The following is a 20,644-nucleotide window of genomic DNA, read 5'->3' on the forward strand; positions in this document are numbered from 1 at the left end:
GAGTGTAAACATTGATAATTTTATCAGTGTCTGTTAACTCATTATTTATATTGTCTGGTCGGCTATAAACAAACGCGACCTTAGATATCAATGGGCCAACGTCTTCCCGCTGCGGTGATTGATCGTGTCCTCATAAACTTGACAGCAGAGAGAAGATCCATTATCATATACTTTCATGTAAACATTTCCTATTTAAATCAAGGTAACTATAGCTACCCGTCCCCGATAAGTACACGCACCTCGCGTGTGCGGGAAACTATGAAATTAAATAAAAAGGTAGGTACACTATTTAATCATTTCATACCTCAACTTTTTCATATTTATTACAATAATGGAACAATAAAAAATAAAAACAATACAGTATTAAGAAGTTATTTGAATCCTCCGAATGTTTGAAGTAGCCGACGCCTGCTTCCAGCACTGAGCCGCTTTCGTGCAAAGTATTCGAGCAAATGTACGTTGTAAAATTCTCTTAAGTATCGCCCTGGGCTTTCGTCTGCAATGGCATTTAATCGAAGTCCCATTTGGTTTCAATCTGGAATATAGAAGTCAACTTCTGCATTTCTCTAGTTACGAGTAAAAGTACCTAATCAGATACTCAGACCATTGTATTAACCAAGGGCGTTGCTATCGTGACACCTTTGTCCTTCGATTTGTTTTGGCATCGTAGCTGTTTCAGGGACAGAACAATTTCGGTGCTGTTCATTTTATTGTGACTTATGAGTTAAGATTCCGTATGTTCCTGTTTTAGATAATCCCACGGATCCCCTTTTGTTTTGCCTAGCTAAAAAGTATCAGTCAGTCTTCAGAATGTAAGCTACCTCCCATTACTCTAGCAAATTTAATTTAAATCAATTCAGTGGTTCAGCTGAACAAAGGTTGGGATAATAATTTTGGTATTTGATACAATAAGTACAGATTTAATATAATGTTAGTCTGCAAAAACCTAATAGCTATAAAAGGAGTCTTGGAAGCGTGCACTTACTGATACTAATGTGCTCGTTGTGATATCGACCCGTCGCCGTCGGCCGGCCGCGCTCGTACACTTGACATTCGCACTCCCTCGCTCTCAAAATAAGGGTTCACGACCCTTGCACTATTGTAGCCGATGAATGCAGCCGAATTCAGTTAACCTTTTAACGTTAAGGTATCACGCAAAAGCTGTTTACCGAGTTTCATCCGCGTTTACTAAGTGTCGAATTTTTTTTTTCCTACTACAAGTTAGCCCTTGACTGCGTTCTCACCTGATGGTAAGTGATGCAGTCTAAGATGCTAGCGGGCTAACCTGTTATAATTAACCTCTAATCAGTTTCTATGCGACATCGTACCGGAACGCTAAATCGCTTAGCGGCACGTCTTTGTCGTTATTACTAAGTGCCGCAGTAGTAAGGTTGGTAACTAGCCACGGCCGAAGCTTCCCACCCGACCAGACTACAGAAATTCAGAAATTATAAATTCGTATAAGGAACCTGGAACCTCCTACGTAACCTTACCTAACCTAGATTAAAAATATATATATGTTTTTTTTAATTTCTTATATCTTTATCATGGTAAAAAAAAAATGTATATATATATATAATGTATGTATAAATATAATGTATTTATATATATATATATATATATATAATGTATGTATAAATATAATGTATTTATATATATATATATATATATATATATATATATAAATACATTATATTTATATTTTTTGTGGGCTCTTCTTAGACCAGAGCGAGCTTGCAACCATCCTAGCTTTAGTTTTAAGTTAACGGATGTACAGATATCACCATGACGAAAAAATAAAAATGTATATATATATATCTTAATATATATAAATCTCCTGTCACGATGTTTGTCCGCGATGGACTCTTAAACTACTTAACCGATTTTAAATTAAATTGGCACTCCGTGAGCAGTCTGGTCCGACTTAAGAGATAGGGTAGCTTAGATCTTTAATTATAGTCGCAATTTTATTTTATTGCAAATTTTTTGTCTATAATTAATTGACAGTCACATGTTATATATATATACTACTATACTAAGTACTTACTTACTATACTACATTTAAGGCTTAGCGATACTGAATACTTTAAAAACAAAATCAAACGCAGATGAAGTCGCGGGCAACAGCTAGTATATATATATATACATATAAAAATGTATATATATATATATATACATTTTTATTTTTTCGTCATGGTGATATCTGTACATCCGTTGACATAAAAATGTATATATATATATATACATATAAAAATGTATATATATATATATATATATATATATACATTTTTATTTTTTCGTCATGGTGATATCTGTACATCCGTTAACTTAAAACTAAAGCTAGGATGGTTGCAAGCGCGCTCTGGTCTAAGAAGAGCCCACAAAAAATCATTACCATTATCACCATCAAGAACCGTGTACCATAGACGTAAACTTACGACTCGAATCGGCCAGAGACGCTTACCACCTTTTTACCATTTACCGGTTGTGCCTCAGCACGCAAGCGAGCGCTACAGAATTAACACAAAGTTGGAATTTTACATTACAATGCACCCAATAAGCATGCTGTAAAAGGCAAGGATCAATAATAAAATTTCTTTATTTTTGAAAGGAATAATGTTCTATGCCTTATAATCACGATTGAAAAACTACATAATTTTAAATTATTTTCGACGGAAAACGCTTATCCAGTAATAGGTTCCCCGGACTTATTCTTAGATCAACTAAACATCACACCAAATTGTACTCGCTTTATATGTATTTATATCTTTGTAACTACTTTTTTTTTCTTTGGTGTACAATAAAAGTGTATTCATTTATTCATTCATCAAAATTTTTATAGCAGGTAAATAAGAATTGACGTATAGTATACCGTTTTAAAGTGCAAGATAAAACAGCTCATTAGATTTTTTTTTTCTCGTTTGCTGTACAAATACCGGTAATTTCAGCTGAAAAAAAAACATATCTTAAGCTACTCGCTAAGAAAGTAGCTCTCATTAGGCGGCAAAATAAGTTTTACAATATCTAGGTCAAATATCTCTGAAATTATCCATTGCATAAAATTAACAAAAATATTCTTTGAAGCGCATTAAACCAGACTGCTTATTACTATTCTTCTCATTTAAGTCAACTACCCACGCAACAAACTATCTTTGCTCAACAAGTACTTTAGACGGCCGTTTGGCGCAGTGGGCAGCGACCCTGCTTTCTGGGTCCAAGGCCGTGGGTTCGATTCCCACAACTGGAAAATGTTTGTGTGATGTACATGAATGTTTTTCAGTGTCTGGGTGTTTATATCTATATTATAAATATTTATGTATGTTATTCATAAAAATAATCCTCAGTGACCTTAGTACCCATAACACAAGCTACGCTTACTTTGGGGCTAGATGGCGATGTGTGTATTGTCGTAGTATATTTATTTATTATTATTTATTATTTAAGCACTTTCCTAGGGATATTCTTTCTCAACAAGCAGGTCATACAGACTAAGACGCTACCAACGGGCTGCTAATGACTATTCAATAGCACTAATGAATAGCTTTGGTGCCTTAGCTGTTAGCAATATAGTTATAGAAAAGAAATATGAGCTGTATTATATATATCCCTACTCCCTACTAATATTATAAATGTCAATGTAAGTTTGTTACGCTTTCACGCAAAAACTACTTAACCGATCCTCATGAAACTTTGTACACATATTCTTGGAAGTGTCAGAAGTAATATAGGATTCTTTTTATCCCGACATTAAGCTCGGTTCCTTTGGGAGAGGGGATGAAAGTGTTTGACGATTTTACAGAACTCCTCAGCGGACAGCAGCAAACCCCTCATTTAAAGCTTAGCGATACTGAATACTTTTAACTTTTTTTAGAACTAAAACTAAATTGAATGCCACATCAGAAAACACTATCAAACGCAGACGAAGTCGCGGGCAACAGCTAGTATTATATATATCGGTGAAAGCGGTGATAGCATTGTGGTTAGAGCTTCGGCCACCATTTCGGGGTAACATCTTTGGCACGCACCTAACTTTTCGGAGTTGTGCATTTTTATTGAAGAAATTGAAAACATCACTTGCTTTAACGGTGAAGGAAAGTAACGTAGGGAAACCTGCGTACCTGAGAGTTCTCCATAACGAAGTCAATCCGCACTTGGCCAGCGTGGTGGACTATAGCCCAAACCCTCCTATTCTGAGCCGACCCGTGCTCTGTAGTGGGCCGGCAATGATATGATAATGATAATGATGATGATGATGATGATGATTGGTGAAAGTATTCAAAAATATGTAGCAGAAAAACGAAAATGAAGAGGCTTTCGACATTTTCATTTTTCGTGCTTGTGGGGTTCATCTTACAGGATCCCCTAGGCCGACCCCCCGGGGTACAATCACGGGAAACCATTTTTTATTTAAAAGAGATGATTATTTATTTTTATATCTACATAAACACGATAGCCTACCAAATTAGCTTTCTTTATTCGTAAAGGCAATTTCCTTGGGGTCTAATTAAAACTGTTTATTCTCGAAGGCCTTCGTAGGTCATAATAGGTTAGTCAATATAGGTAGCTAATATATATAGCGTCTAATTGTAAGTTCCTTGCATTATATTTAAAAAAAAATAACTTGCTGGAAAAATATTTTTTTTTTCGTTTCAGATTTAAATAGATCGAAACAGATTTCTTTAGTTTTTATACTCATCTTTTATTAAACAATCTCCACATTGCTAATACTTGTTTTCTTCAGCTGGGCTTGTTTTCTATCATCAGAGATTTTGTTATGAAAGTCGTTTGATGGGAGGGAGGGAGGTACGGTCAAGGACTCAAACCTAAAGACTTATTTTGTTTTTGTTCACAGGCGAGGAGCATCCGGGCCAGAAACAGAGAAAAGGTTTTTTTAGAAGTCTTTGGAAGAAATCTCGCCACTACTCTTTAGAACATCCGTGACCATGTCAAGAACCCGATAGGTTGTTCTCGACTTTGAAATCCCTACCGTGAATCTTGGTTGCATTTTTGTACTACCTACAGTATTTACGATAAAGATATAATTTCGACCTGAACAATTTAATTTACTTACATGATAAATGTTAATGACTTAAAGATAACTATAACATTGGTGAATGTTAGGTGAATGTTAGGAATAATTGTTGTAATAACATGTGCGTGAATGTGGCTTTGAATATAATGAAAAAAAAGTAATCTTAGTTTGTGCTTTTATGGGTCAGGCCAGAAAACCGCGATGATAAACTCCACTCGATCTCGAACACTTTTCCCACTTATTATGTATCGCCCTTATCTATTTCAAATAAGAGTTGTATATTCTACAAATGCTAGAATTTTGATTGACCTTTAATCTTGCATACTATTTTCAACTCTTTTGAATTGGATAAGAAAGATATTTAAAGTAATTTTTATAAAGTTGCGTGCGAGCGTATTTAGGGTGCGACACGGTCTGCGCTGTCCCCTTCAACAGAAATGTTTTAGTTTAACTGGATTGTATAGGGGTATTGTCTAATTAATGGTTATTACAACGCGTTATTTATTTAAGCCAACGCATCTCTTCTAGAAACACGACTAACTTTTCTTTGATACCTATACATAAAATTGTCTGTAGAAATGTAGATAACCACGTAGTAAGTTATGTACATCTGGTTTTTGAATCTTTGTTTTAATTTTAAATTATTGTTAACCAATACATATTTTAGAAATAAATAAAGATTATTCCTTCAAATCTGTAATAAGTAATAGAAGACACCATGATATTGTGTAAGTTTCTTACCATTTCTTTATAGAATTAGTTATATGTAAAATGTTCTTGTGTGGTATATATTAAAGAACCAAATCACTTATAGGCTACCAGTTTTAACATTTTATACCAACCCTTGTATTCGAGTGTACTTAATTCTTCTATTATTGTAGATTTTGTCAAAGGAAATAAAATATGTTCATTAGCATGCACGTGTTTAATTTATTTATGGATGAAACGCAAAGAAAACGAGTTCATTATAATACAAATCATTTTATTATTAGATAGACACAGTTCCCATCGCTTATCAGAAACAATGTACAAAGCTATAGTAGTAATATCAAATATAAACAATATGCACCCTTCGATTACTGTAAGCCTTGTTTTGAGGATACAGGATTATAATTGAGCGCTTCTAGTTTCTGCAGATAAGAGATAGTATTGAACAGAATGCAAATGTTTATTATTCACTACACAAGATTATAAAGGCAGCACAATGAAAAGGGAAGCATAGCGAAATAAGACGCGCGCAGAGGTGCGACGCCTGCGCCTTCGTTGCGCGTCCGAAGTTCTCACACGATGGTTCCAGTGGGGACTAGAGATTTTCAATTAAAATTGTTACATGCATCTTGGGTTACAGTGTCTTTCAATTCGTAACAAGCCCTTACACAAATGCCTATTTGTAATTACATATATATCGTTACAGTAATTTCATTACGTGGTTATAATTTCATTTCAAGCGTCTGGTATTTATCGCTTATTTGTGTTTTGATTTTATAAATAAATTCCGTATTAATCCATTTGATTTTATAAATAAATTCCGTATTAACCACAGTAACTCCTTAAATTGTAAGTTTTAAGCGAGATGTAAGGATTCTGTTATCAGACTGCTTGAAAAGAAATCTACAAAAATCTCTATACACCATGCTTTCAGACCTCGCCGCGAAGCCGTACAATTAGCCTCGACGTTTTTAGGTCGACAAAAGCAAAATTTCCAAGTACAAATAAATACCATCCTGCAGAAACAATTACTCCAGGGAACAGGTGAGCGTATAAAAAATCCAATATCCGCTAAGTAATTGAATCTGCGAGTGGCCGCTAAACGCATCAGACACTGATGGCGCCATAATTTATCAAATATCAAAACAAATGACGGTCCTTATCACTTTTATAGAATATACAAAATGCAGTTACTTATTTCCCTGTGGAAAAAATATTATCTTATAGTATTCTTAGATCACGGCGCGCTTCGATCTGTGAAAGGAGAAAAAAAACCCACTTTTACTGAACATTCAATTAGAATTTTATAAACATTCCAAATTTCAATTATTATTATGGTAGATTAATGACATACAAGCATATGAATTGCTCATCACAGACTGATAAAGCGAATTTATGCCAAGGCAACAGTGGTTTCCTCCAATTGGTTACTCAGCGTTTTAATTTTGGCAGAACCCCAAGACCACGCGAGCAGACGAATGCGAAGAAGTTTCGCAGGGAGTCGTCAGATACAAGCTGCGTAAGAACAAGGCATTTGGTAATCCATACAAACGACCTATCCCATCCATCGGTCGAGATAAAAATTGTTTGCGTAAAATTGTGTACGAATTTATACCAACAAAAGAAAACCCGTCCGTATTCCGTATTTCAGTACACACTCTGAAAACATTGAACGAATTTTTTGAAGCAGAGTTCGAATTTACTGACCCCTAAGAGTGAAAAATGTTATTTAAATTAAAATTCAAAATTCATTTATTTCAAGTAGGCCTAATTAATAAGCACTTATGAAACGTCAAGTCTGTTTGTAGTGACTCTACCACCGGATCGGAAGGCAGATTCTACTGAGAAGAGCCGGCAAGAAACTCAGCAGATTGCTCTTTTCCAACATCATTTTAAAGTTTAACAATCTTTAGAATTTTTCTGTTTTGTGAGAGATGAGAGTGGAGTGTCCTGCTTCCAAGCTGCTTTGTCGTTTAGGAATTCATCAATCGTGAAGTAACCATGATTTATTAAATGTGTTTTAATATATTGTTTAAACTTAGGTAAAGGTAGATCTAATATTACCTTCGGTATCATGTTATAAAAGCATATACCCATCCCCACAAAGGATTTCTGTACTTTTCTCAGACGATATGCAGATATTACTGATTTATGTCCGTTTCTAGTTAAGTAGTATACCTATTTCTTTAAATTTGGTACGAAGGGATTCGCGTGATCTAAGTTTATATATCCATAGCACAGCTCTTTTCAGCAGCTCTGCCCCATAACAAGATCCTATACCACATTACACTATGGAAATATGCAAAATAAACAAGCCTAGCAGTTTCAACATCTGTTAACTGTCTAATTTTTTTGACAGCATAAGCAGCTGAGCTGAGCTTACCCGCTAGTGTCTCGAAATGAGCACCCCACTGTAGCTTACACTCCAAGGTAACTCCTAGGAAAACTGTGGAATACTCCATTTATCATTACTTTTTTATCAACTTTCTTTACATTTGGTTACATAAATTCTACGCACTTTGTTTTATTTGCGTTCAAATCTAAGTTATTAGCAGTAAACCAGTGAGATACATGCGATATAGCACGGCTTACATCGTCAGAATTTTTATGTTGCATTGACTGAAAACCGTTATTAGCAAACCATTACATTTTCTAGAAATAATCTAACCCATGGAAAACGTATACAATACAAGTATACGTTTTCCATGGGTTAGTAGATTATTTCTAGAATACAATACAATAAAGACTCTTTCAAAGAGGTGAAAAACCCAACCTGTAAATTCCATTGCTATATTAGGTATATCTTAAGCAAAAACAAATAATTTATTGATTCTAATTTCACGGGATTTTGCGACCGTTTGGAAGAGTCTTAAGGTTATCAAATAAATCAACTCACCTTTAATAACCACAGTTAATTAAATAATCTCCTAACTTCTCCACTACTGATGCAGCTTGTTGGGGTTGGATCGGTTCTTCATAGAGAGAAATTACGACGGCTGCAACAAAATTATTTATATCAATATTGCAATCCAAGGCATACGCAATTCTCCATAATACGAATATCTAAAGTGCCGTGTTTGTGACGCTAGATTAGAATACAATTGTCACCACCCCTTCTATCCCGCGGGTGTCGTCCGCGGCGACTAAGGGAATGTAACTGGCATCGTATTATATTCTAATAGTTTTAATTTGTAGACAAATCTCAAGTTAAATTGTGTAAAAAGAAGAAAAAAGGCCAATAGGCTGTAATACGCAAAGGCTGATAAGTACATAAGATACTTTATACATCATAGTATTATTAAACAAAATTGTAGTTCCGAATCGCGAATAGGTACGACAGATTCAACAGAATATAAGGAATATTTTCTAATAATAAAGTCACTTACTATCGAATTGCTGATCTACTCATATACTTTTGTAATAATAACGTAGACAAATTTTTCACTAACGTTCATCGTCACTATAGAGTTAGAGTACCCAAATGAAAAAAATCTATGCTTAAATATTAATCTATCCTACGTACTTGCCACTAATGGACAGATGTGCAAAAAAAGTTTTCAAATTATTAAAATACAATCTAAAATTATTTGCGTGTTTTGCACAAATTTAGGTCAATTAACAAATTAAGAGAGAACTTAACGGTCTATGCACACAAGCGCGATTTCATCCCATTTGCCACGATAAAATTCATATTCCGTGTGAGAGGATAAATCATTTTAATTTGGACTGACTAGTGAGTGATCTAAAATAATAATTATTATTTTCATAGCCGTTGGTTGTTGCTATGTGACTGGTGTAAATGTAGGTCTAGGCTAGTCAACTTGGCAATGTTGCCAGAACGGGCAACAGGTAAATACATTGTTTTCTGTTTAGTTCCCCTAAAAATAAGGCGGTTATTTTTGTAATAAACGTTATATAATATTTAGCACAATACGTTTTTTATCTATTCTAACATTATCAAATCATAATCAAATTTGGTATCCACTATCCAGTAGCATGTACAAAGGAAACTGAAAGGTTAATTTTATAGGTGCAAACAAATTAAATTTAAGCGTACTCTGCGATATCAAGATACTAGGTTGGTACCTCATATATTCATATGATAATATGAACGATAACAGAACCAAAACACACATGACTGCAATTTTTTTTTTTCCAAATTAATTTTGAAAACTATGCACAAGTCTTGCGCCAAACTCGGTTAGATTTTTAAATTATTCGTCAAGTAGTGATAAGTAGATTGCGCGCATACTGACTTATCAATCTGAGATTAATTCGGCGATAGTTTGAAAGCAAAGTTTAGCTTACTTTGCTACGCCCTATCTACAATGTTCAAAATCAAAAAATAAAAAACTTCCATTGTTCAGTTAACCACCATTATATACACCATTAAACCACTCGATCCCGCAATATGCATTTTTACGTAATTTTCCCTGTAGGTACTACCTACTATTCAGCGAGAACTGAATGTTATTAAACTGATTTATTTTAAGAAAAAAAAAATTTAGAAGTAAAATACAGACGTTTATAGATCGTGGCGAAACAGCCGTTACTTAATTTTTTTATTTTTTATTTAACTGGGAGTTTTATCCAACTAGGATATGCCAGTCATCAATAATGAAACTTAAGTAAAAAATATATTAATAAAACTTAATCGTTATTTTTCATCCTACCTGGATAGATCTTTATAGTGATTTACAAGACTTAAACTTATCGACCGAGTAACCTTTCGCCTGCGGGAACTCAGACACAGTACGACAGCAAGTCAAAGGTCTATTTACCTTGTTGTGTCTTCATGCAGTGCACGCCGACCTTGCCGAGCTTTGCGCGTATGATGCGATCTGTTCCACTGAGGTAGATGTACCGCGTGCCCGCTATCGTGACACCGCCACTCGTAAGTAGTGATTCATCTGCAAAACCGGCGACTATCTTCCCCACTTCTTCTTTTGATATCTGTTGACAAACCATAAGACATTTTAGAAAATCTAAAAGCAGCCCAGAACCTGAGTCGTATTGATGTTCTGTTCTGTTAGACTAGAAACCTGCCTGCCGAGGATTTCTGCCCACTATCTCCAATTATGTTCAATTGCAGAAATTAAACTGACAATGCAACCTTTGAGCGTTTGTGCACTTCATTTCGTTGACGATTAATATTCGTATTTTTGTGAATATCATAAAAAAATCATTAGCAAAATTCACTATAAAAATAAGAGTTGAGTTCGAGCAAATGCATAAAGAACCGCACGTTTATTATGAAGGCTATTTCGAATCGAATTTTCAAGAACAACGAAAACGAATTGAATTCGAATGAGTGCACAATCGCCCTTTCCAATGCAATTTTTTTTATTAAAAACAGTTCATTTAATATTAGGACGCAACATTTTGAAAAACTTTCATCCCCTCTAGGGGAAACCGTTAAATATCCGGCTAGAATGTATCCCCGAGGCAGGATATTTACCACCTCGTAGTATAAACTCAATTCATGCCATGAATTCATTAGTAATTTCGGCGTGACGCTCGGCCAAGATGAACGAAAAAGACCGACAATAATGAAAACAAATAGCCTTAAACAACAAAAAATTTACAGAACCCGTTTCAGTATTATAAAACTCTTTGCAGATAACTAGCTTTTCTTCGCGGTTTCACCCACGACAACTAAAGGTTGCGTCGTAACGTTAAGTTAATCATAGACCCCTACCGTATATCTCGTATCTACCTAATATTTTTAATAACTATGCGATCGAATAACATGATGTAAAGGGTAAAAGTATATTACATAAGAAAAACAGTAGTGAGATATGTTTCGCCTCATTTTTAGACAAATACGAAGTACTTTTGAAGCAGTACTTTAAAAAGATATACCAAGGCATACTTAAAAGAGCCGATGGATTAATGCAGTATTTAAGATGATGAAAAACTTTTTAGCCACAGTTATTACTCCTCGGATCACAATACACAATAAATAACTAAACAAAGTTTTAAAAGTAGGTAGGTAATCAAAGTTTATAAACCCATTTGCAAAAAAACGGGAACTCAAAACTTGTCTACTACTAGGGAAATCTTAAACAAATGAGGTTTTATTTGCATTTACTTAATTAGAAACAACTTGTCTGCTTATAAAAAAGTAAAATAAAATGTTATTTATAATATTCTTTTCAATTCGAGCATTTGCTCAGTTTAGGTATTGTAATAAAAGGGTTTTTTTAAATTAATTATGTTAAGTTCTTCAAATTAGTTTTTCGTGACAAATTTTAAACTCATATGGCAGACAAGATAACTATAGCTGACAATATAGTGACTCTTCTCTAAGGCTGTACTCAATAATGTGTATCGGAACGTTTTGTGTCATTGGTTTCACTGTTCAGCGGACCTGGACTAGGATTTAAGAAAGCAGTTCTTTGAAGAAAAGACCGATATCAGGAAGAAAATTATGTACTGAGCCCAGAGACGATTGATGATAGACTTCCAATAAGCTTAGCTTGTGAGCTAAGCTTCGTCAACATCAAAAACGATCTTGAAGATGTTAGAAATGCGAGTGCTATGAACTGTCAGGAGACTTCTAGAAGTCGATATATACAGCCGAAGACCAGCTAGGAGTCCTAAATTACTCCCTGGGCACTATATTGCAAGGTTCAGATGTTCCCAAAATTGTGCAACGTGGACCGATGAACACACCAGGAGACCGTTATGCAAAAATAGGATTTGAAGAAATAAAGCCGTACGGTGCTCTGTGGATCGGTGGCTTTATCATGTTTTAAGGCTGGCATAACTTTCGAAGATCGTACAATTAGTGTTCGTAGAAAATGGCTCTCCAATTGCAAAACATTATGGAACTCTTAATTCCTCATGCACAACCAGCGTTAGCTGTTACAGGAAGTGCTGCTGTGTTTATGGACAACAATGCTTAAGCGCACCGAGCGCGCGACTAGATGCTTACTTAAGTGAAGTTAGGATCCGCCATTTAGATCTGTCAGCACGAAGTACCGACTTCAATCCCGTTGAGCATCTATGGGACTTCCTAAAACAGCGTGTTAGAACCCAACCCAGTCCCACAGAACAAGATAATGCTATTACGGCCAAATGGGAGTGTATTCCCCAAGAACTCATAAAAAACCACGCCAGTAGTTATTTCAGCCTGGAGGCCACACTCGATATTAATTTTTTATGTTATTGTTTGTAACTTATAGTAGGTATAAAGGAGAAAGTCAATTAAAGTTATCTTCTTATCTCTTTTTAGATCAAAATGGGTTATTTCCTAAAACTGACTCCTTTCCTAAATGAAACAAATATAGATCAACTGAATTACCTAACAAGTGTTTTTACATCAGAAAATAGAATTTAGTTTATTTTGTTGCATCAAATCCGAATAATAATAAAGTAGTCAAATAAATCAAAAGTTCCAGTTTTTTTGTAAAGCATTGTATATAACTATAAAAACAATAACATCAGTTGTATTTACATTTAAGGTCAAAACTGGGTTTGTGGGTTATATAATATATATATATTTTAAATAATCACATAAGTGTTTACATTTATTTATAATATTTGTTGTTGGGGTCAGGGACTATTTTGGCCACAGTTAAATTAAAAATCTGAACACATTCACTTACCCGTTTATTATTTCTTAAATGTGCATAACGTTTGAAAAGATAAAGATTGCTGGTCGATATGACACGATATAATTCATTATACCCTGCTTTTAGAAATAAAAATCATCCTTACCTACATCTCTCAACTACGTCTTACAAATCTGATGAGTCACACAACTGGTTTAATAGCGTTAAGGAACATACCTACGTAACTATGTTCCTAGAAAAATATTTTTTTATTCAGCATTATCACTACAAATCTTTATTGACACATACATACATATGCACATGCATTAGTGTTTATCATTTGTGTAAGCTATTTTCGCATTTATAGTATTTTAAATAGTTTAATTTTTAATTTGCTCGCTTGTAACCTGTGTTGTTGTAAGGCTGGTAAGTGTATCTTCAGGCCTAGATACTGCCTGATTTTTAAGTTGGATGTCTGCCTTCCTATCCCTAGTTTATCCTCTTTATAGGCACAGGAGACAAATCTTTCTTCCTGACTTACTGACAAGAGGTTTGGTAGGAACCACATATCATTTCCTAGCATTATATAGATGTGTTATCCTGGTAACAAAACCATGTCACCTGGGTTTCAAAAATAAAAAAATAAAAACACCCAGATGGACACATCTCACAATTGTACTCTCTTGATATGTATTTATATCTTTGTAACTACTTTTTTTTTCTTTGGTGTACAATAAAAGTGTATTCATTCATTCATTCACATCTAGTAATAGAGGCACTTGCCCGTGTTACTCAGTCAAAATGTGAGTAAGCGTTTTAATTATAAATTATGTAACAACACTTAGTTAAAGCTAGTGCAACAGCAGAGGACAGCTAGGAATTAGTACAGAAGATAGATAACTTTTAACTTTTGTACATGCCTACCATATACTACCATATAAACTTTGATAATTATAAATAAAATATTATTGTCCAACTTCTAGGCACAAGTCTCCTCTGCCAAAGAAGAAAAGGCTATTAAGTAGTCTCCTCTCTCACAGTTGAAATAAAATTACTACTAGGTACACCATCAAAGCAATTCATATTGGTCTATAAGAGAGCTATTTATAAATTTCCTAAACTTAACTTATACAACTACAATTAATTATGTACTGCTTAATCTATTATTTAACTATTACTACTTTATGTATAATTTTTATGTATCAGGAACCCTCTTCGGTGAAGGCCTCCTCTAAGGCTTGCCATCTTTCTTTATCCTGAGCTATTTGGATCTATTGTGAACCCGTGATTTATTAATATCATCATCCCATCTAATACACTGTCTGCCTCTGTAGCGCTTGTCTAGAGAGCCTCTCCATGTGGTTATTTTTTGGTCCATCTGTGATCTGTGAGGCGCGCCACGTGAACCGCCCATTTCCACTTTAGTTTTTTTGCATAGCTTAGTGCATCTATTACTTTCGTCTCTGATCTTATTTTTGTGTGTCTATCTTTTTCATGTTTTGCATATCATTAAAGAGATATCTTTACTAAAGAATATTGTAACACTGTATTTTGATGCTTATTAGAAGTCTCCACAACATATATATATATATATATATATATATATATATATATATATATATATACTTACTTTGTCAGAAAAAAAAAAAACTTTTATTGTTGTACATGCTTACTTTATGTAAAAATTTCAATAACATGGGGGTACCAGGGTTCAAGGTACAAAGACTTCTTAAGGAACAGATTGCTTATGTCACTATTGGTCTAACAACTCACACATTGAAGTACCTAATCAAAAGCAGTATATTAAAAGCAAATTCAAAATCACCTAAAAGGTGTGTGGAGTCCAACAATCCGCACTGGGCATGCGTGGTGTACTAAGGCCTTAACCCCTTTTCATTTAATTGTGAGAGGAGACCCTTAACCTGTAGTGTAACATGGGGTTTATGTTTTACAGTTTACCAACCCTCATTGAGGCAGCATGGGTCATTCATTTGGGTCTGCGCTCTAATTCCCTCTCTCCAATGAAAGAGAAGTTTGTGCCCAGAAGCGGATAACTAAAGTTACTACATGCATTAGCCCAGCAGAGGACACCTATCATATTATGTATATGGTGGTAAACAACATTGTAGAACAGTTATTAGTTCAGGGTGTTGATAGGACGTACCTACCAATATTAATATTGATGGAATTAAAATATTATAATGTACCGGCCACCAGTTGCCAATAATCTGCTAATTCAATCTCAAAGAACACTAGAAAAGATATATAAGGTATTATTTTTATAATGAATGATATATTTTAAAGATAAAATTTAAACATTTGCACATCATCAATGGCTTCTTACCAATATCAATTATAATAATGACAGTGGATTATCAACATTAAAGTTGGATATAATTCCTAATTTACAATTTACAACAAAAAAAATTAGCTAAATGAAATAGGAGAAATGGATATATGTAAACTGAGCTCAGTGACTTAAATACAGGATGGATGTAGGCTAGTAATAGGGGGTGTAGTTGGCACCCTTCAGGTACCTTAAAAAAAAATAGTCAACATCTAAAGTTAAAATTGATGGGGTAGGGTTTTAACCCGCAAAATATTGGCCACATCAACATTTTTAAGTCTTTAAACTTTATGTAGTTTCGATGTTTGAGGTTTTTTAAGTTCTTGTGTTTAGGTAGGTAGTATTATTAAATTAATAAATAATATTGAAGCTGGTCTCATCACCATTAAGAATTCTTTGAGGATCTAGTAATGTGCCTTTGTTTCCCATCTCTCTTTGGTACAACCTTATTCCATTAAACCAGCTTCTAATTTATTTTCAGGTACAATTGATGTAGCTTGACTTATTGAACAGATTGAACCAACTTTGATAAAATGTTATACTCCTAACCATCAGGCTGTCCATCTTTAGAACCATCTGGTCTACATCTTCTTTAACTAGGTATCCTTTCAGTCACTTCTATTTCTAGAAAAATCACACTCTGCTAGTCGCAGCAAATACCCCCCTCATCTTTCATTGAGAATTGGATTTTATCACACGTTGAAGAACAATTTGTCACTAAGCGGCCCAGAGACAACCAGCACTGCCATGACGTACACATGCTCTCTCAATGGAATAAGGTATTATTTCTTATGAAAATTATACTGCTAGACTAATTGTTTTGTAATTTATTGTAGGTGTGTAAAAGGCGGGTACAAGGCAGTGGCCAATATTAGGATGGTACTGCTCTCTCACTTCCAATCAAGTTCTAATCTGCACCTAGCTTGTAGTAATTATGTCCACATGTTTTTGAGATTAGAGGAGAAAATGGGATTTTATCTTGTAGCAGAACGTGCACACATTCTTGTGTGCACGCTAGTACTGCTCAGTTGTACTTAGATGACGAAACATGTTAATGACCAGAAAGTAGTGAAATCACATTTTGTTGGGCACACACCTTGTCTCAGTGCAGAAGATTTAGTAATTTAAAAATTTTGGATAACCTCATATTAGAAAGTACCGACTAAATTTTTCTTTCACTCAAACTAGTTATGTTAGAAGTTACATATTTTAAATAAATTAAATTAAATTAAATATACTACGACAATACACACACCGCCACCTAGCCCCAAAGCTTAGCTTGTGTTATGGGAACTAAGATGACTGATTAATATTTTTATGAGTAATATACATAAATACTTAGAATATGCATATAAACACCCAGACACTGAAAAATATTTACGCTCATCACATAAACATTTTCCAGTAGTGGGAATCGAACCCACGGCCTTGGGCTCAGAAAGCAGGGTCGCTGCAAACTGCGCCAATCGGCCGTCAAATGCAATTTTCCACTGTGGATGCTGTTTTTAAAGTCATCTCTCAGTGATGATTAGAACCAATAATATACATGCCACGCAAGGCCTCTTAAGACTGCATGAGTGAAATATTAACTTCAGCAGCATTTTTTATAGACTAACAATTAAAAAAATGAGAATATGGCGATATTTTTTGAAACAATAGTCTTTGATTAATTATTTATATGTACAACAATGCAATATTTAAAATTTTCCATCAGTATGTGACATTTTGCTAGACGGAGTGGAAATTATTCAAAACCTAAGCTAAGTTGTGACTCATGCAAAACACATTTATTTTTAATTCCAAATAAGGTTGCTTTGCTATCATATAATTATAGAAATAACATAGTATTTAACGATAGACACTCCAAACAAATAAATGCGATGAGTCATTCGATACAAAACGCTAAATATTAGGTAAAAGTTTAATTTTTTAGATGAAAATGTTAACTATGTACTTACTCGTTTTGATTTGGAAATAATAGCCAAACTAATTATAAAAAACGAAACATTAATAGGTACTACAACTGAAGAGTTTGTCTATTTGAAAGCGCTAAACTCAGAAACTTCCTATTTCAATAGTAATTATTACGTTTTCATAGCCAGTTTATTGTGGAATAGAAATATATATGTTATATGACTGATAAACTGAACGTGCATAAAATCGCGGAAACCATTTCCAAAATATCTGTGCAAGGCGTCGACGACGTGTGACCGTGACCAAGCGCCGGCCGGCAACTATTATCGACAGTAAAGTACAAGACACTTATTTAAAATAACTTATTCAGATATTTCGATACACTGATAACGTTAATCGCAACCGTAAACCTGTCGATTAGGGCGTGAGAGTCCCTAAAATTCGAAACCATTCGAATAGGACTATACTAGCACATGTCGCCATCTTGTCAACTTGCCGGATTCGTCATCCATCCATAATTCAACCTTTACGGCACTTTTTCGCACAAGCAAACGCACATTTATACACTGTCTCACAATCAACTGCTTAGGCAATCTCACTAACACTTAAATGACAAGAAACTTACATCGAAACCTTCCGACTTGGCCCAGACATTACCGTCGTGACCGGCAATCGCAGCTTTAGAAACACATCTGGATGCAATTAACTGTTTATCGACATAATCTTGCCAGCTCATTTTGATTGAGTTCTTAATATATATTAAAACTAAACTTTGCTAAACCACAATCTAGACCTCGCAACGAGCTAACGCTCCACACGAACAAAAAGCACTGCCGTTTCAAAATGGCAGCGCACTCAACAGGACAGGAAGTTCAAGTCTACCACCTTTAAAATTCTAACAATGCGTTCATATTAATGCTGTTACACACTATACTAATGTAAATTGGTCGTCAAGTTGGATAGTTGTGTAATAAATAATAATAAATCATCATCATGATCAATTTAACTGATTGACGTCGACTGCTGGAAATAGGTCTTTGGTAGGGAGTTCAAAAATCTTATTTCCAGCGGCTCCCATCGACTCGTTCAATGTCCACCACATTGGAGGCCACCAACGTTGCGTTTACCGATGAGGGTTAGCCATTCCAGCGCCGTGGGGCCCCATCGTCAATCTGTTCTCCGAGATTTTACTCGTTGAACTATGTTGGTAACTTTAGTTCTTTCCCGGTTCTCCTCATTCCTCGATCACATGGAGATACTCCCATCAAGGTCTCTCCATCGCCCGGTGATCTGAGCTCTCTTTTGTAAGCGACCACGTTTCAGATCCGTAAGTCATTCGACGACTTTGGTTTTAGCACTGTGGTATTTTGGACGAAAATATGTTACGAAGTTTCCCGAACGGTTTTGTACGAACGGAAACCCTTTCGGCAGTGAGATGGATCTGTAGTTCTTTAGCTAGGTTTTTTTTTTAATCTTTTTTTAATCACACACAGAAATTAATAATATTTGGATAATATGTTGTTTGTGGGTTGTGTGAATAGAATTAGATTTAAGACTGAGGACGCTGTGTACCAACTTGAGGAGTACCAAAATGAACCTTTGGGTTTTATTTTTGAAATTTTGCGCATGCTCTCATTACAAGCCATACATTATACTTTCCTAAGTCAAAATTCATTAATTTTAAGTAGGCCTAAAATAAGAACTTTTGAAACATCAAGTATGTCCCTTTATAGTGACTCTACCACCGGTTCGGAAGGCTGATTCTACCGAAAAGAAGCCGGCAAGCAACTCAGCAGTACAGTAGCAGTAGTAGTGATGTCTTTTTCGACATCATTTTACATTTTAACAATCATGGTTCTATCTTGAGTATGATATCTTGGGTATGATAAGGCAAACTTGTCATTATGAAATTCAGCAATAGTATAGCAACCTAGATGTATTAAATGTGTTTTTATGCATTTTTTAAACTTATGTGAAGGTTAATCTAATATTACCATCGGTATCATGTTATAAAAGCATATACTCAGCCCCACTAATGTTTTCTGCACTTTCCTAAGACGATATGCTGATATCACTAATTTATGACCGTTTCTAGTAAGTGGATTGTTTATCCACTTTTTTTTTTGTTATAAATATATTGCGAAGTATATCTATTTCTTTAAATTTTTCAAGGAGAGATTCCGGTGATCTGAGTTTGTATATTGATCTGATAGCTGTTTTATATAATATAAATATAGTATCTATATTAGCTGTCTTGCCCGACGGGAAAATCCCGTATGTCATAACACTATGAAAATACGCAAAATAGACAACCCTAGCAGTCTCAACGTCTGTAAACTATCTAATTTTTCTGACTGCATAGGTAGCTAAGCTAAGTTTACCCGCTAATGTATCTATCTGGCCACCCCACTGAAGCTTACAATCCAAGGTCACTCTTAGAAAAACTGTGGACTTCTTCATTTTTATCAATCTTCCTCACATTTGGTAATATAAATTCCACATATTTAGTTTTTTTAGCATTTAAAAGTAAGTTATTGACAGTAAACCAGTAAGACACACGCAACATAGCACGGTTTACTTCGTCATAATTTTCTTAACTTCTATCAGTCTTGAAAATGAGTGATGTATCATCTGCAAACAGTACACAAAATGTTTCACAAAATTGAGCAAAATTGAGCCATTAAGAAAGGCGAACCCTGAGTCTTTGTCTTTCATGCATACCCTTTGGATTTGGATTTATGTTTTACGCAATCGAATCGCTTTAGACAGATCACAAAAGACACCAATAGCATTCTTCGAATGTTCCCAGGCATCGTAGATATGTTTTATCAGTTTAGCATCCGCATCCGTTGTCCGCATCTACCTTTAGTAAAACCATACTGATCTGGGTGAAGGAGATTATTAACATCAAAAGGTTCTAAAAATTTGTTAAGTATTATTTTTTCAAATATCTAACTTACTGAAGGTAGGATTGAAATAGTCCTGTAATAATTTAGGTCAGCTTTCAAGAACTAAACTTTTTTGTCGTGTTGCGGAACGCAGGCCTCTATTTTAGAGGGTAAAACCTAATTTTTGGCCCGACGCAAT

The 20,644-nt window shown here is 34.7% G+C and overlaps 2 protein-coding genes across 6 annotated transcripts in view; one reads left to right on the forward strand and one right to left on the reverse strand.

The window, feature by feature from the left end:
• The window catches only part of LOC120637119, a 228,471-nt gene extending 222,523 nt beyond the window's left edge, over positions 1–5,948 (forward strand). For all 5 annotated transcript variants that reach the window (XM_039908773.1, XM_039908774.1, XM_039908777.1 and 2 more), the window contains one exon: positions 4,853–5,948. In XM_039908773.1, coding sequence (XP_039764707.1) covers positions 4,853–4,941 — 89 coding nt within the window. In that variant the 3' untranslated portion in view covers positions 4,942–5,948. The remainder of the gene's footprint in view (positions 1–4,852) is intronic.
• A 49-nt stretch (positions 5,949–5,997) lies between these two features.
• LOC120637120 (profilin) lies at positions 5,998–18,404 on the reverse strand. The gene is made up of 4 exons (XM_039908779.1): positions 18,183–18,404; positions 10,522–10,693; positions 8,637–8,736; positions 5,998–6,994 (listed from the first exon to the last, which is right to left on the reverse strand). The coding sequence occupies exons 1-3, from the start codon at positions 18,291–18,293 to the stop codon at positions 8,639–8,641; spliced, it is 381 nt and encodes a 126-aa protein (XP_039764713.1). The 5' UTR covers positions 18,294–18,404; the 3' UTR covers positions 5,998–6,994; positions 8,637–8,638.
• Between the last annotated feature and the right edge of the window lie 2,240 nt (positions 18,405–20,644).

This window comes from Pararge aegeria, chromosome 3, assembly GCF_905163445.1.
Source record: "Pararge aegeria chromosome 3, ilParAegt1.1, whole genome shotgun sequence".
NCBI classification, from domain to species: Eukaryota; Metazoa; Arthropoda; class Insecta; order Lepidoptera; family Nymphalidae; genus Pararge; species Pararge aegeria.

Excerpts from the sequence above, each read along its gene's own strand:
- LOC120637120 (XM_039908779.1), bottom strand. The coding sequence starts at position 18,293 with ATGAGCTGGCAAGATTATGTCGATAAACAGTTAATTGCATCCAGATGT. Across the intron at positions 10,694-18,182 it reads CCAAGTCGGAAGGTTTCGAT|ATATCAAAAGAAGAAGTGGG; the intron begins GTAAGTTTCTTG and ends GTTTGTCAACAG. Across the intron at positions 8,737-10,521 it reads CTGCATGAAGACACAACAAG|CCGTCGTAATTTCTCTCTAT; the intron begins GTAAATAGACCT and ends ATTTTGTTGCAG.